Source organism: Leguminivora glycinivorella, chromosome 10, assembly GCF_023078275.1.
Source record: "Leguminivora glycinivorella isolate SPB_JAAS2020 chromosome 10, LegGlyc_1.1, whole genome shotgun sequence".
Lineage (NCBI taxonomy): Eukaryota > Metazoa > Arthropoda > Insecta > Lepidoptera > Tortricidae > Leguminivora > Leguminivora glycinivorella.
Genome location: NC_062980.1, coordinates 1,590,911 through 1,607,260, shown reverse-complemented (window position 1 = coordinate 1,607,260; position 16,350 = coordinate 1,590,911). Strand labels below are relative to the sequence as shown.

The following is a 16,350-nucleotide window of genomic DNA, read 5'->3' as shown; positions in this document are numbered from 1 at the left end:
GCGACCTGTTCGCTCCTGGGTCATTATGATATTTATTTATTTATTTATTTATTTAATCTTTATTGCACAAAAGAAAATCTTGCAGTACAAAAGGCGGACTTAATGCTTTAAGGCATTCTCTACCAGTCAACCTCAAGGCTAAGCAGAGAGACTGTGAGCGGTGCTACAATTTCAACAGTAGAATCAAAACAAAGGAAATAAAAGAAAGCATACTAAATAAACTAAACATAAGTACACATATAATTTACAAATACATATACATACATATAACTATACATACCAAATATATATATATATATATATATACGAAACATGTGAAACTAAGAGTTTTTCATTCTGCTAGCAAAAAGAGCTCGTAAGGATTTTTGAAAGCGAACTTAGTTGGGGCGCTTTTAATTTTATAAGGAAGTACGTTCCAGAGACGAGCCGCTTGCACGGTGAACGAATGTGACATGAACCCAGTACGGTGAGGAGGGATGGACAGAGACATGTTGCCAGTAGAGCGAAGTTGACGGTCGCGAGAAACTCCATAATATTGGAAAAAGGATTTGAGGTAGACCGGAGAATGTGGGTCGTTGAGCACAGAATAAAGAGTGGAAAGCAAGCGACTATTGCGTCGTTGTCGAATGGGAAGCCAGCCAAGCTGAGAACGAAAAGAGGAAACGTGATCATATTTGCGGAGGCAAAATATGAAGCGGATGCAGTTGTTAAGCAGGCGATCCAACTTATCGAGAAGTTCCCCATTTAAATCCGGATAACACACATCACCATAATCAATAATGGGCAGTATGAGAGAGTTAATTAATGCAATTTTCGTTTTGATTGGTAGGAAGTGCTTCAGTTTATTAAGAGAATGGAGTGATCCCATGACCTTACGGCTGATTTCAGTAACCTGTGCCCTCCAACTCAAGGTATTATCTAGAAGAACGCCCAGGTCTTTAACATTTTCGTTAAATGGTATAGGGGATCCATTAAAGTTTACAGGAACAAGTGTGTTCAAGTCTAATTTAGCAAGCTGTTTGGAACTACCTATAACTATTGCCTGGCACTTTAACGGATTCACAAAGAGGCCAAACCTCTCAGACCACTGCTGGATATGTAGAAGGTCCAGATTAAGTTTAGCAATGCAAGCTGGAAGGTCAGACACGAGACACTGGTCGTAGAGTTGCAGGTCATCAGCATACAGATGGTACGAACAGCCAAGGTCAGGAGTGATGAAATTTATAAAAGTCGAGAAAAGAAGAGGCGATAATATGCCTCCTTGAGGCACGCCAGTCTCTAGATCACACCAATCAGATAAAGACCGCTCAACTCGGACTGCCTGTTGACGGCCCCGCAAGTAGGCAGCAAACCAGTTCAGCGCTATCTCAGAAACACTAACATGTTTCAGCAAGGCAAGGAGAATGTCATGGTCAACGGTGTTAAACGCGTTAGAGAAATCAATTAGGATAAGAACCGTGACCATTTGACTCTCCATCCCCCGCCTGACATCCTCAGTGACCTTTAGAAGCGCAGTGCTGGTGCTATGGCTTGGGCGAAAACCGGACTGCAAAGGGCTTAAAAGGTTATGCGAGTAAACGAAAACCGAAAGTTGTTTGTGAACAACCGCTTCCGCGATTTTCGAAAGAAAAGGGAGAATTGAAATGGGCCTAAAGTTACTGAGAGCAGTGGGATTACTAATTTTGGGCAGCGGTATCACGTATGCTTTACGCCAGAGAGAGGGGAATTCACCGTTGGCCAGTGAGGAGTTGATAATGTCAGTTATCACAGGAAGCACGCAGTCAAGGACAGACACGATCATGTGACGACTGACATCATCACAACCTACGGCTTTCGACTTGATGGCTTTAATTACGACCTTAATGTCAAATTCGGAGACAGGGCTGAAAGAGAATGAGTCAGTGATAGGGGAAGGCAAAGAAGAGATGTTAGAAATAGTAGTGGCCTTGATAGTGGTATCAATAGAAGGAGCAGAGGAAAAATGCCCGTTAAGATCGTTGAGAGAGAATGTGCTACTATTAAAACTGTTGGAGGGCTTTCCCAGGCCGATTGACCTCAGAAATTTCCAGACGTCGGCCATAGACGAAGAAGAAACATTGCGATGAATAAATCGTCGCTTGGCTGTACGTACCATCTGGTTGCAACGATTTCGAGCTGCTTTAAAAGCACTCCAGTTTACATCTGTACGGTCACGCTTAAAGAGCCCGAAAGCTCTGTTCCTCTTCCGCATTGCCATTCGGACATCCTCAGTGATCCAAGGGGCGGGAGGACGCCTTACTCTAACTGTGTGAACAGGCGCATGCTTATCAAAAAGCCCCAAAATAGCATCGTTAAAAAGAGAAACCTTAACGTCAGTTAAAGAAGTGGAGAGCACAGGAGACCAATCGATAGCAGCGGCGTCTTTTAAAAGAGTCTCAGTATTGATCTTGGCGAAGCTACGCATATGAATTAGAGCTGGCTTACGTTTGGGAGCCTTGATTTTGTAGGAAGCATATATAAGGTCATGATGAGAGAAACCCGGCGCCATGAACTGACCATGCTTGGTGACAAGATTTGGCGATGAAGTGATAATGACATCGAGCCATGTGTCTGTTGATGCCGTGTGATGAGTCGGACCTAACGGGATAAGAGAAAAACTGACCGATTGTAGTAGCGTCTTAAGTTTACGAGAGTGTGTCGAGTCTTTCATGAGATCGGTATTTAAATCCCCCATGATTAAGTGATGTGTGTAGTCAGAACTTAGGGATTCCAGAATACGTTCAAGATGAGAAAAGTAGTCAACGGTAGGAGGACTATAAACTACACCCAGCAATGCCTTGACCCCTTTGACGTTCACCTCGATAAATAGCCACTCCGCTGAACCAGAGTAGAGAGATGGAGTGGAATTTAACAATTTGTAAGGAATGGTACTCCGAAGGTAAATAGCTACGCCGCCACCACCCTTGCCAACACGGTCATTCCTAATCAACACATAACCCGGCAAGGTATAGGCTGTTGAATCAAGGGTAGGCTTCAACCAGCTTTCTGACACCAAAATGGCATGGACAAAATCGGACTGAAAGGTATCAATAAGTTCGCTATAGTGAGATGGTATACTTTGGGCATTAATATGGCATACATTAAAGTTATCGGAGTTTAAAAATTCGCGAGAAATGAGGTTGCCTAAAGTTAGAGAAGTATCAAAAGAATCTACGGAATGAAAAGAAATACTGTCAATACTAGCAGAATAGAAAGTTTCATCGTCGGACATAAATAATAAAATACGTTAATAAATATAAATAAAATTATATCAATATAAATATAACTACAAGAAATAAAATTACAAGATTTAACGAAAACAACTCTGCTTATCCTGCTGGTTAGCTTTAGAGATTACAATATGAGAAAATAACGAAAATAGAAACAAACGAAAAATGTTACATGTTACTGGCAGAAATAATTAGTGATAATCTAATACAGAATACAAGTGTGAAAAAAAAGAACAGTTTGAACATTGGCTCAAACACTCTCGACCGGGCGGACGTCAAAATGCGATGTGTCACTGTCAAATGATACAGCGGCTGGCTTTGTGACCTGGGTGAAGGTGGGAAGGAATCGTACATTACCCAGCCCTGTGACCTGGGCGCTGTTGGGCTGACGTGACATGAGCCTCGGCCCTGTGACCTGGGCGCTGCTGGGCTGTCGCAACCTGACCGCCGGCCCTGTGACCTGGGCGTTGCTGGGCTGTCGTAACCTGACCGCCGGCCCTGTGACCTGGGCGCTTCTGGGCTGTCGTAACGCGATCGCCGGCCCTGTGACCTGGGCGCTGCTGGGCTGTCGTAACGTGACCGCTGGCCCTGTGACCTGGGCGCTGCTGGGCTGTCGTAACCTGACCGCCGGCCCTGTGACCTGGGCGCTGCTGGGCCGTCGTAACCTGACCGCTGACCCTGTGACCTGGGCGCTGCTGGGCTGTCGTAACCTGACCGCCGGCCCTGTGACCTGGGCGCTGCTGGGCTGTCGTAACGTGCCCGCCGGCCCTGTGACCTGGACGCTGCTAGGCTGTCGTAACGTGACCGTCGGCCCTGTGACCTGGGCGCTGCTAGGCTGTCGTAATACGAACCCTGACCGTGGGAACTGGGCGATCCTGCGCTGTTGTAATACTCTCTCTGGCTGTTGTGATATGGACCTCGGTTCCTTGACCCGGATGCTTCAGGGTTGTCGTATAACGATTCCCGGCTTCGTGTCTTGGGCGTCCCCGGGTCATCGTCCACCTCCATGTCTGAAACTTAAGAGCAATTGTGTCTACATAACGGCTCTACAAACCGACTCACATATCGACTCTACATTTCGACTCTACATATCGACTCTACATATCGACTCTACATATCGACTCTACATATCGACTCTACATATCGACTCTACACATCGACTCTACATATTGACTCTACATATCGACTCTACATATCGAGTCTACATATCGACTCTACATATCGACTCTACATATCGACTCTACATATCGACTCTACATATCGACTCTACATATCGACTCTACATATCGACTCTACATATCGACTCTACATATCGACTCTACATATCGACTCTACATATCGACTCTACATATCGACTCTACATATCAACTCTACATAACATTTCGACTCTACACATCGACTCTACACATCGACTCTACATATTATATATCGGAGAATATAGACATACTGTGATAATATCAAACACGATTGAAAATACCGGCGATTAGATAAATTTAGAGCTATTTTTTTAGTGATGTCACATCAAACATTCGTATTTATTTTTAAAGTAGGTATGGCTCATATTATTATCGAGATAGCCCCCACTATAGATCTGTGATAATTTACAATCACTTACCAAAAACCATAACAAGTGAACAAAAAAAATACACCCATTTATAAACAAACTTAGATCATTGTTAATACGAAAGGCATATTATACAATAGAGGAATTTTAATCAGATAGTACACTAGAATAAATAAATAAATAAATAATCAATGTAATTTAACTCTTTTTATTTTTTTCTTAATATCTTTTTTTTATCATATTTAATTTGACTTAATATAATTATTTAATAGTTGAGCTTTTATGATGACGAAGATAATTATTGACTGACATGTTCTTATTTTTATTATCACATATTTTGCTTATAATGTAGTTCTGTTTATAACTTGTAAATAGCTACAATTAGTTTTTAAGGTAATTGCAACGCCCTAACAGGGTATCATGTACCGACTTATTGTATCTTTACCACCTGTATATGTAATGAACATGAATGCAATAAATGATATGAATATGAATTATTTACATGGATTGAATAATTACTGTTACGTAGCCGAAAAAAGAAAAATCTATACATGTGTTCTTTTCATATATATCCTGGAGTTATGCGGCAAGATAATCATGCGTATTTAACCACATCAACTTCCGCAATGGTATAAAATACAGTTTATTCAATACTGTAGTTTGTAAGAACATCGAGGTGTTGTTAAATTTGACCGATAAACCGAAAAAATCGTACTTACGTTAGTGTGGCGTGGTGAAGAAAAAAAATCTGTTTAGATTTTTCTTATCCCCTCTTCTGAAATTTATTGGGGTGTTTTCCTAAAAACGAAATAAAATCCACAGAATGCACAATAAGGATTGTATTCACTTCTTTCACTTCTTTTACAATTCAGTGCTTAGCTAAACGTCTATATTAATCGACAGCTGTCAAGGTAATACCCACAGACTCGCCTCTTTGTTATCGCTTGGTAACCGTTGAAACAAGTTCTAGAGGGCGCCGTCGGGAGGTAGTCAAATAGCAACTGTACTAATGACTTCTTGGTTTACCGAGGGATAATCAAGTGACTTACTCTGAATAAATTATATACAATCTGATCAATTATACATTATTAATAAATTAAGCTAACAAATGGAATTGAGCTGCTTTTGTTTTCATTTGTTCGATTTTCAAACAAAAGAAATTCTGCCCTGTTTTCTAGTACCATTGATTCTGTTTGGCAATTTTTTTGTATGGTGGGCCGCTAGAGGTTATAATACAAAACGCTTCGCTACTTTGTGCGTGAAATTATCGTGTTCGAAAAATATGATTTAATTGATTTTAACGTAAGCGTACTTTTTCTATTTTATGTGGGTAGTTTTAAATGATAGAAACTATTAAAAATGTTGACCCTTAGTCATTTTTATATGTGGGTGTTCACGGGAAAACGTCCCACTTTGTCGATTGCTATAAAGCCGCTTTGTCAGTTTATTCATATAAAAATACAAGTAAATCTCGCCTTAATGGTAACCGACAAAGTGGAACGTTTTACTAAACACAGTCATATGTAGTATATCTTGACTTATTAAGATAGACGTACATAAGAGAGATAAAGTGCATTTCGATTTATCTCTTGTCGATTAAGGGCCGGTTGCATCAAACCGTCTGTCACCGTTAAGTCCGTTTTCACATTATCCGATGCGATATCGGAAGTCGGGAGAATTTCAATAGAAAAAATGCAAGATGGCGCCTGTAATGTATGGGATATTGGTCCGACATCCGATATCGGATCGGATAATGTGAAAACGCACTAAGGCGTTCGTTAAATTTTATTGTATGGGAAGTTCCGTAGTCGTCTGCTGCGTGACGATGATGTGTCTGTCAAATGTGGTTGATGCAACTGGCCCTAATTTAGCTAGTTAAACTTTGTTTAGTCTCGTTCTTCATTCAACTTACTCTTGTCCAAATTCTCTCTATATTTATTACTAGCTTTTGCCCGCGGCTTCGCTCGCGTTAGAAAGAGAAAGAAAGTAGCCTATGTCACTCTCCATCCCTTCAACTATCTCCACTTAAAAAATCACAATTCGTCGCTCCGCTTTGCCGTGAAGGACGGACAAACAAACAGACACACACACTTTCCCATTTATAATTATGGATGTATAATTATATGTCTATGTATATTGAAATCCGACTCATAATTATGATGTTTCATTTCTTATTCCTATAGTTTACTATGCGATTATGAACTCTACCACCCACATCTTACATTCCAGTATCGCGTCAGTGATGAAGCAGTCGGGCTGCGCCGTCCCGGATTACATGCTAGCGCTGAAACAGAACCCCAATAAAAGGAAGAAGTTGGCTAAAAAGGCGCCCAGGAGAGACGAGATATCTACTATACTCGGCAAGAGGCCTGATAAGTAAGTATTTACTACTTAGGGGCCGTCCACATATTACGTTACATTTAATTTCGATTTTTTTTTACCCCTCCCTCCCCACTATTTCACTTTTTTTATCCCTTTAACCCCCCTTCCCGTACGCTGTGACGTAATATGTGGATGATCCCGCATTACTCTTTCATTGGTCTTGGGTACTAAAAATACAGAAGCGCCCAGGAGGGACGAGATATCTACTATACTCGGCAAGAGGCCTGATAAGTAAGTATTTACTACATAGGGGCCGTCCATATATTACGTTACACGAAATTTCGAAAAAAATTTAACCCCTCCCTCCCCACTATTTCACGTTTTTTTTTATCCCTTTAACCCCCCTTACCTCCCTCCTCCCCTTACGGGAGTACGCTGTGACGTAATATGTGGATGATCCCGCATTACTCTTTCATTGGTCTTGGGTACTAAAAATACAGAAGCGCCCAGGAGGGACGAGATATCTACTATACTGTATTTACTACATAGGGTCCTCCACATTACGTCACACAAAATTTCGATTCACGCTATGCGACTATGTCACGCTTTTTTGTATCCCTTTAACCCCCATCCCCTTGTGTGACGTAATATGTAGATGATCCCATATTACACTTTCATTGGTCTTGGGTATTAAAAATACAGGACCCCAATAAGAGGAAGTAGCTGGCTAAAAAGGCGCCCAGGAGGGACGAGATATCTACTATACTATATACTATACTATACTGGGCAAGAGGCCTGATAAGTATTTCTTCGACGACAACAACGTACAAGGCGAAATCTGCGATTTTTTTTGTAGCAGATAGCACCTTGTACGTTGGTGGGTAAGGTGCAATTTTCTGAAAAAAATAATTGCAGGTCGTACCCTATACGTTGTCGTCGATTTACTACTTATCAACACTGCCGCAAACAAGAACCCGTCTGGTGGGCACACGTGAACGTTGCTCAGATGCCGGACAACCCGCTAGGCGGGTTCTCGCAATACAAGCGGGCGATTATAGATAACGCCCGGTTTTTGACGTAGTACGCCATTTTTAGTCTGGTGGTGAATGTGAATACCTAGGTTCTCCGAATTGTAAGACGTAGGTTCTTACCGCTTGGTCACTAGTAGAGATGGGCCGAATATGGACTTTGCCGAATACGAATATTCGGCCGAACATTCGGTCCAGCTCTTACCGAACCGAACATTCGGCCGAATATTCGGTTACGTCATGTTTTTAAAGGGGATGTTCATTGAAACTATTAAATGATTGATAATGGTTACATATGTTACTACATCCTATGTTTTTTATGATTTAGTAGATAACTAAAACTTAGTTAAAACAACTCTGAACTCTTATCAACTCTTAAACTAAGGTTTTGTAACTTTTTTACAATACAATTGTATTTATAGTTTGACGCATAGGTTTCTCTGTTTTTAGCAGTTCCTTAAAAAGCTACTAAAATAGGAGCATATTATCCAATGGAATACGTAAGATCTTCATTAGTTATTTACTTTGTTTATTCGGTAAATATTCGGCAATGCAACCGAACTATTCGGCCGAATACGAATTTTGAAAAATTTGCCGAATATGTTGAATACCGAATATTTACCGAATATTCGGCCCATCTCTAGTCACTAGCGCATTGATGACACAAGTAAGATTTTTATTAGCATGCTTGCAGTCATTGTACCTACACGAACTACCCTAAAGACTCTGTCAGTTACCTGTAAGACGTTACAGCATTTTTGATAACGTTTGGTAAATCTAAAATGACACTGATAATCGTTCGTCGCCATCCGTCAGTTTGACGTCATTTACTAAGAAAAGAAGAGGGTGGTAACTATAAGTTTTATGATTAAGGGTGTTAATTTATAAAGATTAATTTTAATAATTTATTTACAGGAGGAAACTAGAAAATGATAAAGACTCAAAAGACGATAAGACTAAAAACAAAAACACAAATGCGAAAAGAAGAAAAATCGAGAAGGCAGAGAATAAAGAACCGAAGAATAAAAAACAAATAAAAATGGCCAAGAAAAACAAAAATAAAATGAACACTATGAAACAGAATAAAAAGAAAACTATAGTTCATAAAAAAGCTAAATAAGTTCGTATTTTATAAGTTGTGTTAAGAAAAATAAACAATTAAAAACTACCTTAGTATTTTATTCCACAATGAAACCAACATTACAAAATCAACCCTTTTATTGGTCATTTTTTACATAAAACTAAACCCATACAAAATATACAGTCTTCATTGCATTTATATACATAATAACCTTTTCGATAGATAAATATCTAAAGTAGTGATAAATTCAGTGGATATTTTTCAATATGGCACCTATTTCCAATAACAGTAGGTGAAACACACGGACTGCAACATGTATGGAAGGTTAAGAACTATGCAGTCCGTCTGTTTCAGCCTTTACTTAAGTTATAAAAAACTTAACTATGTCTTAGGTGAAAGTTAATGTTTAGCCTCTTAGAATTTGTATAATTGGTCCAAAAATAGCGAATATTATCATTATGTTATGTTGAGTACAAAAATAGACTTTATTACAAGAATCTACATCAGAAAATGGATGGTAGGTTTGACATAGATAATAGACATATTTTATGTCTTTTCGAGCATCTTTAGCAAACAAAAAGTAACATTACCACATCCAAAACTCATCAACATGAATGTACATGTTATAACTTGTCTTTTCATATATTCTTAAATATAATATAACGACTTAAAACTTTCGCGACATTGAGAAAGGCATAATTAGATTTGCCTTTGCTATATTTTTTTATATACCTGTATAGATATGTATGTGCGTCTAAATGCTTTCACAAAGCTACGCTTAAATAAAAATATACACCTTTTCATATATAATTACAACGATTTCAACAACACATAATTTACATTTAACACAAATTTACATATAACTAACTTTATCAGTAGCTGCAACTTAAATAGCATAGCCCTCAAAAAGTAGTCATAAGTCCATGAAAAACACTTAAAAAATAAACAAATAAGTTTATAACCTGGCGTTTGCTCTGCAAAACACACCACGCAATTAATAGTTCATACTCCAACAAACTGATTTCAAAATAAAGTCAATCACAGTGCACTTGTCTTTCACAAATGAGATACTGTCCTGTTATCGAGATACTACTACCTATAAATATGGCGCTCGTTGAGAAAATAGCTTCATTGTAGTCTTTCTCGCTCTAACATTACAAGCTTATGCCACAAGATCACCCGACTACACTTAACTTCTTGTTCAACACGATTATATCCGAAATCACAATCAAAATTAAATTTTATCAATACCAATATCGAGGTCTTTTGCTTGGCAAATTAACCTCAAAGCGCAACTAAAACACATGGACCAGCCACGAGCCAATCACATCCAACGAATTTCCACCAATCAGCGCGCAGCGCTTCACTCACACAGCCAATCACAGGGCAGTCGCGGCATCTTATTCGCCGGCCACGGCAAGTACCCTGCCGTCTTGAAGATCCAGTAATCATAGGATACTTTACTAATTAGTAGTACTAGGACAAGTACTTCTAGAGTGATTATGTAGTATATATAGTCGGTCCAGTCTCGCGGTGTGTGGCAGACTTGAAACTCTTTTAGGTCGACCACTGGGCCCATGCCGTCTTCGCAATACAGTTCTTTGTAGTCGAGAATCGTTTTTGAGACTTCTATTAGCCATGGCTGAAATGAAAAAAAATTGTCATTAGTTTTAAATATTGAAAGAAATGTTGATTTCTGTTGTTCTGTTTAGGAGGTTTTATATTCATGCAGAATAAATACGATAAGGTTCATACATTAAAGTTTCATATTAGTGAGATAACTCTTCAAATAGATCCTTGAAGAAAACGCTAAAGACAAACAAAGAGATCCTTCATAAACAATTCTTCAAAAAAGTCGAGATCCATTGCTCTCAAGTGCATGATTTTTCAGTTCATTAAATTAACAGTCATTCCTCATTGAATAAAACACGGTTTGTCGAGAAAACATAGTGCAAAAATTTAAATAAAATATGTAATAGGGTAGCTGCTATAGTAACTGACCAATAAGACTGCCCTTTAATTTGATTACTTTCCGGTTTGTTAGAAAAGGCCGATTATTACCCGTGACCAATATAGCCCTTCCATAATAACATAGATAAAATAAAAGAGATGTACTTACTTTGATAACCTTCTCGGTATTACAGTCGCAATGGATGTAGTTACCGCCGATGAGGAACGTGTTGTACGAGCCCGGGTTGTCGAACATGTTCGACAGCATGTACGTGTGGATCTGTAACAGAAGTCAACTATTAATTTATACAGTTAGATCTAATATGAACTTTATAATCAGCAGTTCAAAACGTAGGTAGTCCCTCTCAAAAGGATCAGTAATGACACAGTATAAAACCAGTTATTACTCTTCCAACTCTTCCAACAAACGTACGCCGCGCGGGGTGCACACAAGCGCGCCGTGTACGTACGCAACACATGCAAGCGAATTTGGATAAACGTGGATAAAAATAATATGCATACTGATATTTTTTACGTTTTCTGACTGTTATAATGTGGTATTATTATACTAATACTTATGGTTAACAGTATTAAATAACAACATCTTACTTTGGACGATGTCGAGTAACATTTATAGTAATTTTGTTCAACCACGTGCTTTCGAATGCAGTAGGTACCTTTCCCGTCGCCGCTGCCGTAGAGTATAACTACTGAGTCGTCCTTATACTGTGGTAATGATTTGTACTGTGGTAATGGTTGGCAGCCTCGTCAGCCTCGGCGGTCGAGGTGGTGTAGCGATTTATCACGTCAGCCGCGTTAGCTGGAGACCCGGGTTCGATTCCCGGCTTCGCCACCAGTGGGCTTGATCGCTTTTTCTTTAATGTATGGTACCTAATTCAGTTTATAATATACGTATTACTTACATTTTTCAATTTGTTGTGCGTTATAGAGAACAACATGAAATTGTCAGCGAATTTAGTTCCCTCTAGCGGCCCGATGTTTTCAATATCGTTATGGTCTGCTATGAGTTGCTTGAGTTGTTCGTATGACGGGTCATCGCCGACCGCTTCTAGACTAGTTATCTGAAAAAAAATACCAAAATATTATTTAAAGCAAGAGTAAATAGGTATCTCATAGGTAAGCGTGCTCCACCGTAGACCGCATCCTCACTTACCATCATGTGTGATCGTGGTCAAACGTCTACCTACCATACTAAAAAAAAAAAAAAAATAATCGATGGAATCAGGCGTTACTTTGTGGAGATCCATGATAATTCAAATCTAGAAGATTATTTTGCTAATCCGCGAATAGATAGCGTCAATCAGTGCTGACCCACTGCACCACTAAACTAAATTGATTGTTATTATCTATTTAAACTTCTCAGGCGGTTCACCCTCTTTTCTGTCATGTGTCATGCGTCACAGCGCTCCACGGCTAACAGGTTCCCTCTCTACAATATATGTACCTTTGTTTAATTATCACTGGAATTGTAGCTAAAACTTACGTTGTTGTAAGAAACATTGAGTTTCCAAGTGTTAGCCGGTAGATCCGTGGGCATGACCTTCAGATGCCGCTGCGTGCAGTCCACCGTCACCATATACTCCAAGTGTGTCAGTTCCAGTCGATCCAGGAAGCAGGTGCAATTCGCGTCTAGGGGCTTGATGTTGCGGCAGGTATTCGTTAGCTGTGGAAAAGATAAGTGATTAGGTACACACAAAATGAGCTGCCTAAGGGACCGGCCACACTTAAGAGACGCATGTCCTGAGGTGCGGAACGGACGTCCGCGCCACGCCGCCTGAATGTAATTCAAAAAACGTCGCCGGTTCTCAGTACATTTTGTATAGGAAGGACGTAAGACGCGCCCCAGGTGGCGTGGCGGAGACGTCCGTTGCGCGACTTGCGCGCCCCGAGACACGCGACACGCGACGCTTAAGTGGGAACGCTACCTAAGAAATTGCCACAACAGCGATTGTCTCGGGCAAGAAAATCTACCGCTATTAGGCTGATCCACACAGAACGTTCAGTGACGCAAGGCAATTTCCTCGCACAGAAAACGTCGCATCTATTTAGACGTGCTTCGAACAAGAAAAGTGTCAATTTTTCTAGAATTTTACCTCTCGACGCTGCTCATTCGGTGTGGATCCGGGTTTTGGCCAATTGTCAGTTTAAACAGAGGGGGCCTCAAATCAATGATCGAAGGCATTATCCTGATACTGGATACTGGCATCTAGCAGCTTTATCTTCGGTAAAGGTCAAATTGACAGGAACTGCTGGTAAAATTTCCGTTTGAAAATGGATATGCAGAAAAATTGTCCACTTTCCACAGCGTCGATTCAAAATTGTTTTTTTTTTTCTTTTGGCCATTTCAAATAAGTTGAAAACCTTTGAATAGTAATTACTTTTCTTCCTGTCGTGTGGCGCATTTTCATTAGTCGATAACTCGTCCGGTATACAGCATACGGGGAGTCCCCGCAGGCGAGATAACAACCAATGAAAGTCGTGCAATTTGATTGGTCATTATGCAGCATACGGGTACTCCCCGCAGGCGAGATAACAACCAATGAAAGTTACTATTACTATTTAATTTCCCCGAATGCGGGCCCTGTGGCACGCGTTCCAGAAATCTCTCGCACCCCGCATGCGGGCTCTAGCGACTAATGAAATTGCGCCATTAACCATTTAGGAGTAAAAATAGAAAGACTACTATCTCCTACCTCTTTCTGAACTTTAAGATGGTCAATCTGCAGCACCGAAGTCTCTGTGAACCACTGGCGGTCGTTGAACCGTATCTCGCGCACACAGTACGTCTTATAGTAGTTCACGAAGGTCAGCAGAGAGTTGTTGCTGTCCATGGCTTGCTGGAACTCCTTGCACGGCATGTGGTTGTTCCCTGAAATCGAACACCAATTTGTATGAAGTTGATGTTGTCGTCCGCGCCACTCTAAAACGCTCCCTGAAGTTAACACATATGAGTCTAGTGCAGATCGGTCGACCGGATCGGATCGACACCAAAACTAGCCTAAGGAACTGCCCAGTCGAAATTAGCAAGCGGAGAGTCTGCGGAAGGAAAATTCTACAGAAAACGTAAACGGCACAGGGTGCGTAGCTGAATGGCACAAACGCTCACGAAACAAAACGCTCATAGGGGTCCATATTGGCTCATATAAAATTATTTGTTATAAAATAATTGTATATACCGATTTGTGCTCCGAATGATCATTTCTCATAATTTTACTTATCATAATTTTGTTTCATTATTAACAATAGTACTACTATCACTGTTCATAATAATCATTTAGTCGAAAATTTTTAATCATAAATTCTATACAAATATTTAATAACATTCATAATTATGTGTTTAAGAAAATCATTCATCATAAAATTATTTAAGGCTGCTTTCAAAAAAAACGTCAAAAGAATGTAAAATTGATAGTTTTAGTCGGTGAAATACTACACTTTCCTTTATCCAATAGATTTATTTAATTCAAGTTCCAGTTAGAGCATCTTATTATCTTGATTTTTATAAGACTGGATTTTTGAAAACTAACTTACTAAATTAATTATGAATTTTTCTCTAATGCACGTTTAGAAAAACGCACGTATAGAGCTGAATGAGTCGGTCTTATTTGTAAAATTTGGACAATTTTGAATATTAAAACGGGTAAATTTATAATTCGTATATCCTGTACCACAATCATTTCAGACTAGATTTTTATTTTAAGTTTTTGAAAAAGAGTAAACTAGCCTAAGGCGAATTCAATTTTTTCAGAAATTACCTAAAATTAAGTGACAATTTCTTTGAAAATCTACAACACATCGAAGTAAGTTTTGTACTAAATTAATCTGCAACGTTTACTTAAATTGCTGTTATGCCTTAGTGATTATAAATTGCTATTATTGATTTTTGCCAATTTTTTGAAAACGAGCCTTCACCGGTACAATTATTACCACTTTTGGACATTTTCTCATATTTTGTTATACCAAGTAGAAAAAGTCCTATAATGTGATATATATTTATAAACTACTCGCAAAGCCCTTTAATTTGATACCACACACGGTATGATAGAGCGCTCGGTTGCGATTTCACTATTTTTAAAACGAAAGCCCTCTTAAAAAGTTTTGGGGAAGTTCTATGAAAAACTTGTGCCATTTATATAGAAGCGCGCTTGAAGCTTTTACAGTGACATATACAATTTACATTAAAAATTCGTTTCTGGTTCGCTCACGGTCAACCTAACACGCTCCTCCTCGCTTCGCTCGTCGTCGCACCTAACTTGACTGTCACATGTGATGTCTGTTCTGTTAACAATAATAATAACGATAAATTATATTACTCGCAATCGTTATGATCAATAAGTATATAAACATAAGTATAAAACGTATTTATGATGAATGACATTATGAACAAAACTCATTCGAAGTTACGATAGTTATTAACATAAAATTGTTATAAATATTATTATTATGAATTATGAATTATGAATAATGATCGTTATAATGTAAAATTGTATGAGAAACATTTTCGGACTACCAATAATCTATAAAACAATTTTATATGAACTTTGGCGCACCCCGCTCATAGATATCTATCTCTATCGCTCTTGCCTATTGGCGCAACAGAGCCAGACTACCTTTCGCGTCGTTTCGTTTTCGTTTCGCGTCGCAGAAAATGACATTCGTCTACGGGGCCAGGCATATGCATATAGGTATAGCGTCTCCCAATCGTCGATATCTAGTCAACTCCATGGCTGGTGCTCGCCGTATCGAAGTTGTACAACAAACTGCTAGAAAACGTCATGAGGCATTATGTCCGCTATTTGTGCCTATTCTGATGCTCACGTAGATTAATTATATTTATTTTTACCGGATTTATCGCTTAAATAAGTATTAAGTACATCTGCTTATGATTTCCATGATATAAAGGTATGTCTTTTACAATGACTCGAGATGTACGAACATATTTTATTTTTCCTTGTGTTATTTATGGCGGCATATTGTTATATTATTATAATTGAACTTGTAACCCAAGGGATTATGGCCAAAGCCAATCAGGTCTACCAGCTGCCATACCAACCGGACTATTAACGTTCCGTTTCACCTCCGTGTTTTCTTTCTCCGAACAGCGACTGGCGAATGTCAAATGACCAGAGGTCGGCG

General features: G+C 39.3%; 2 protein-coding genes across 3 annotated transcripts in view; one reads left to right on the top strand and one right to left on the bottom strand.

The window, feature by feature from the left end:
* LOC125230064 (probable ATP-dependent RNA helicase DDX52) overlaps positions 1–9,330 on the top strand; it is a 29,264-nt gene extending 19,934 nt beyond the window's left edge. Inside the window, exons 12-13 of the mRNA XM_048135060.1 lie at positions 7,042–7,188; positions 9,078–9,330. Of these exons, the coding sequence (XP_047991017.1) occupies positions 7,042–7,188; positions 9,078–9,282 (352 nt within the window). The 3' untranslated portion in view covers positions 9,283–9,330. The remainder of the gene's footprint in view (positions 1–7,041; positions 7,189–9,077) is intronic.
* Positions 9,331–9,362: 32 nt separating this feature from the next.
* The window catches only part of LOC125230065 (protein halfway), a 50,324-nt gene continuing 43,336 nt past the window's right edge, over positions 9,363–16,350 (bottom strand). For both annotated transcript variants that reach the window (XM_048135061.1, XM_048135062.1), the window contains 5 exons: positions 13,908–14,083; positions 12,698–12,877; positions 12,117–12,275; positions 11,363–11,473; positions 9,363–10,885 (listed from right to left, as the gene is read on the bottom strand). In XM_048135061.1, coding sequence (XP_047991018.1) covers positions 10,607–10,885; positions 11,363–11,473; positions 12,117–12,275; positions 12,698–12,877; positions 13,908–14,083 — 905 coding nt within the window. In that variant the 3' untranslated portion in view covers positions 9,363–10,606. The remainder of the gene's footprint in view (positions 10,886–11,362; positions 11,474–12,116; positions 12,276–12,697; positions 12,878–13,907; positions 14,084–16,350) is intronic.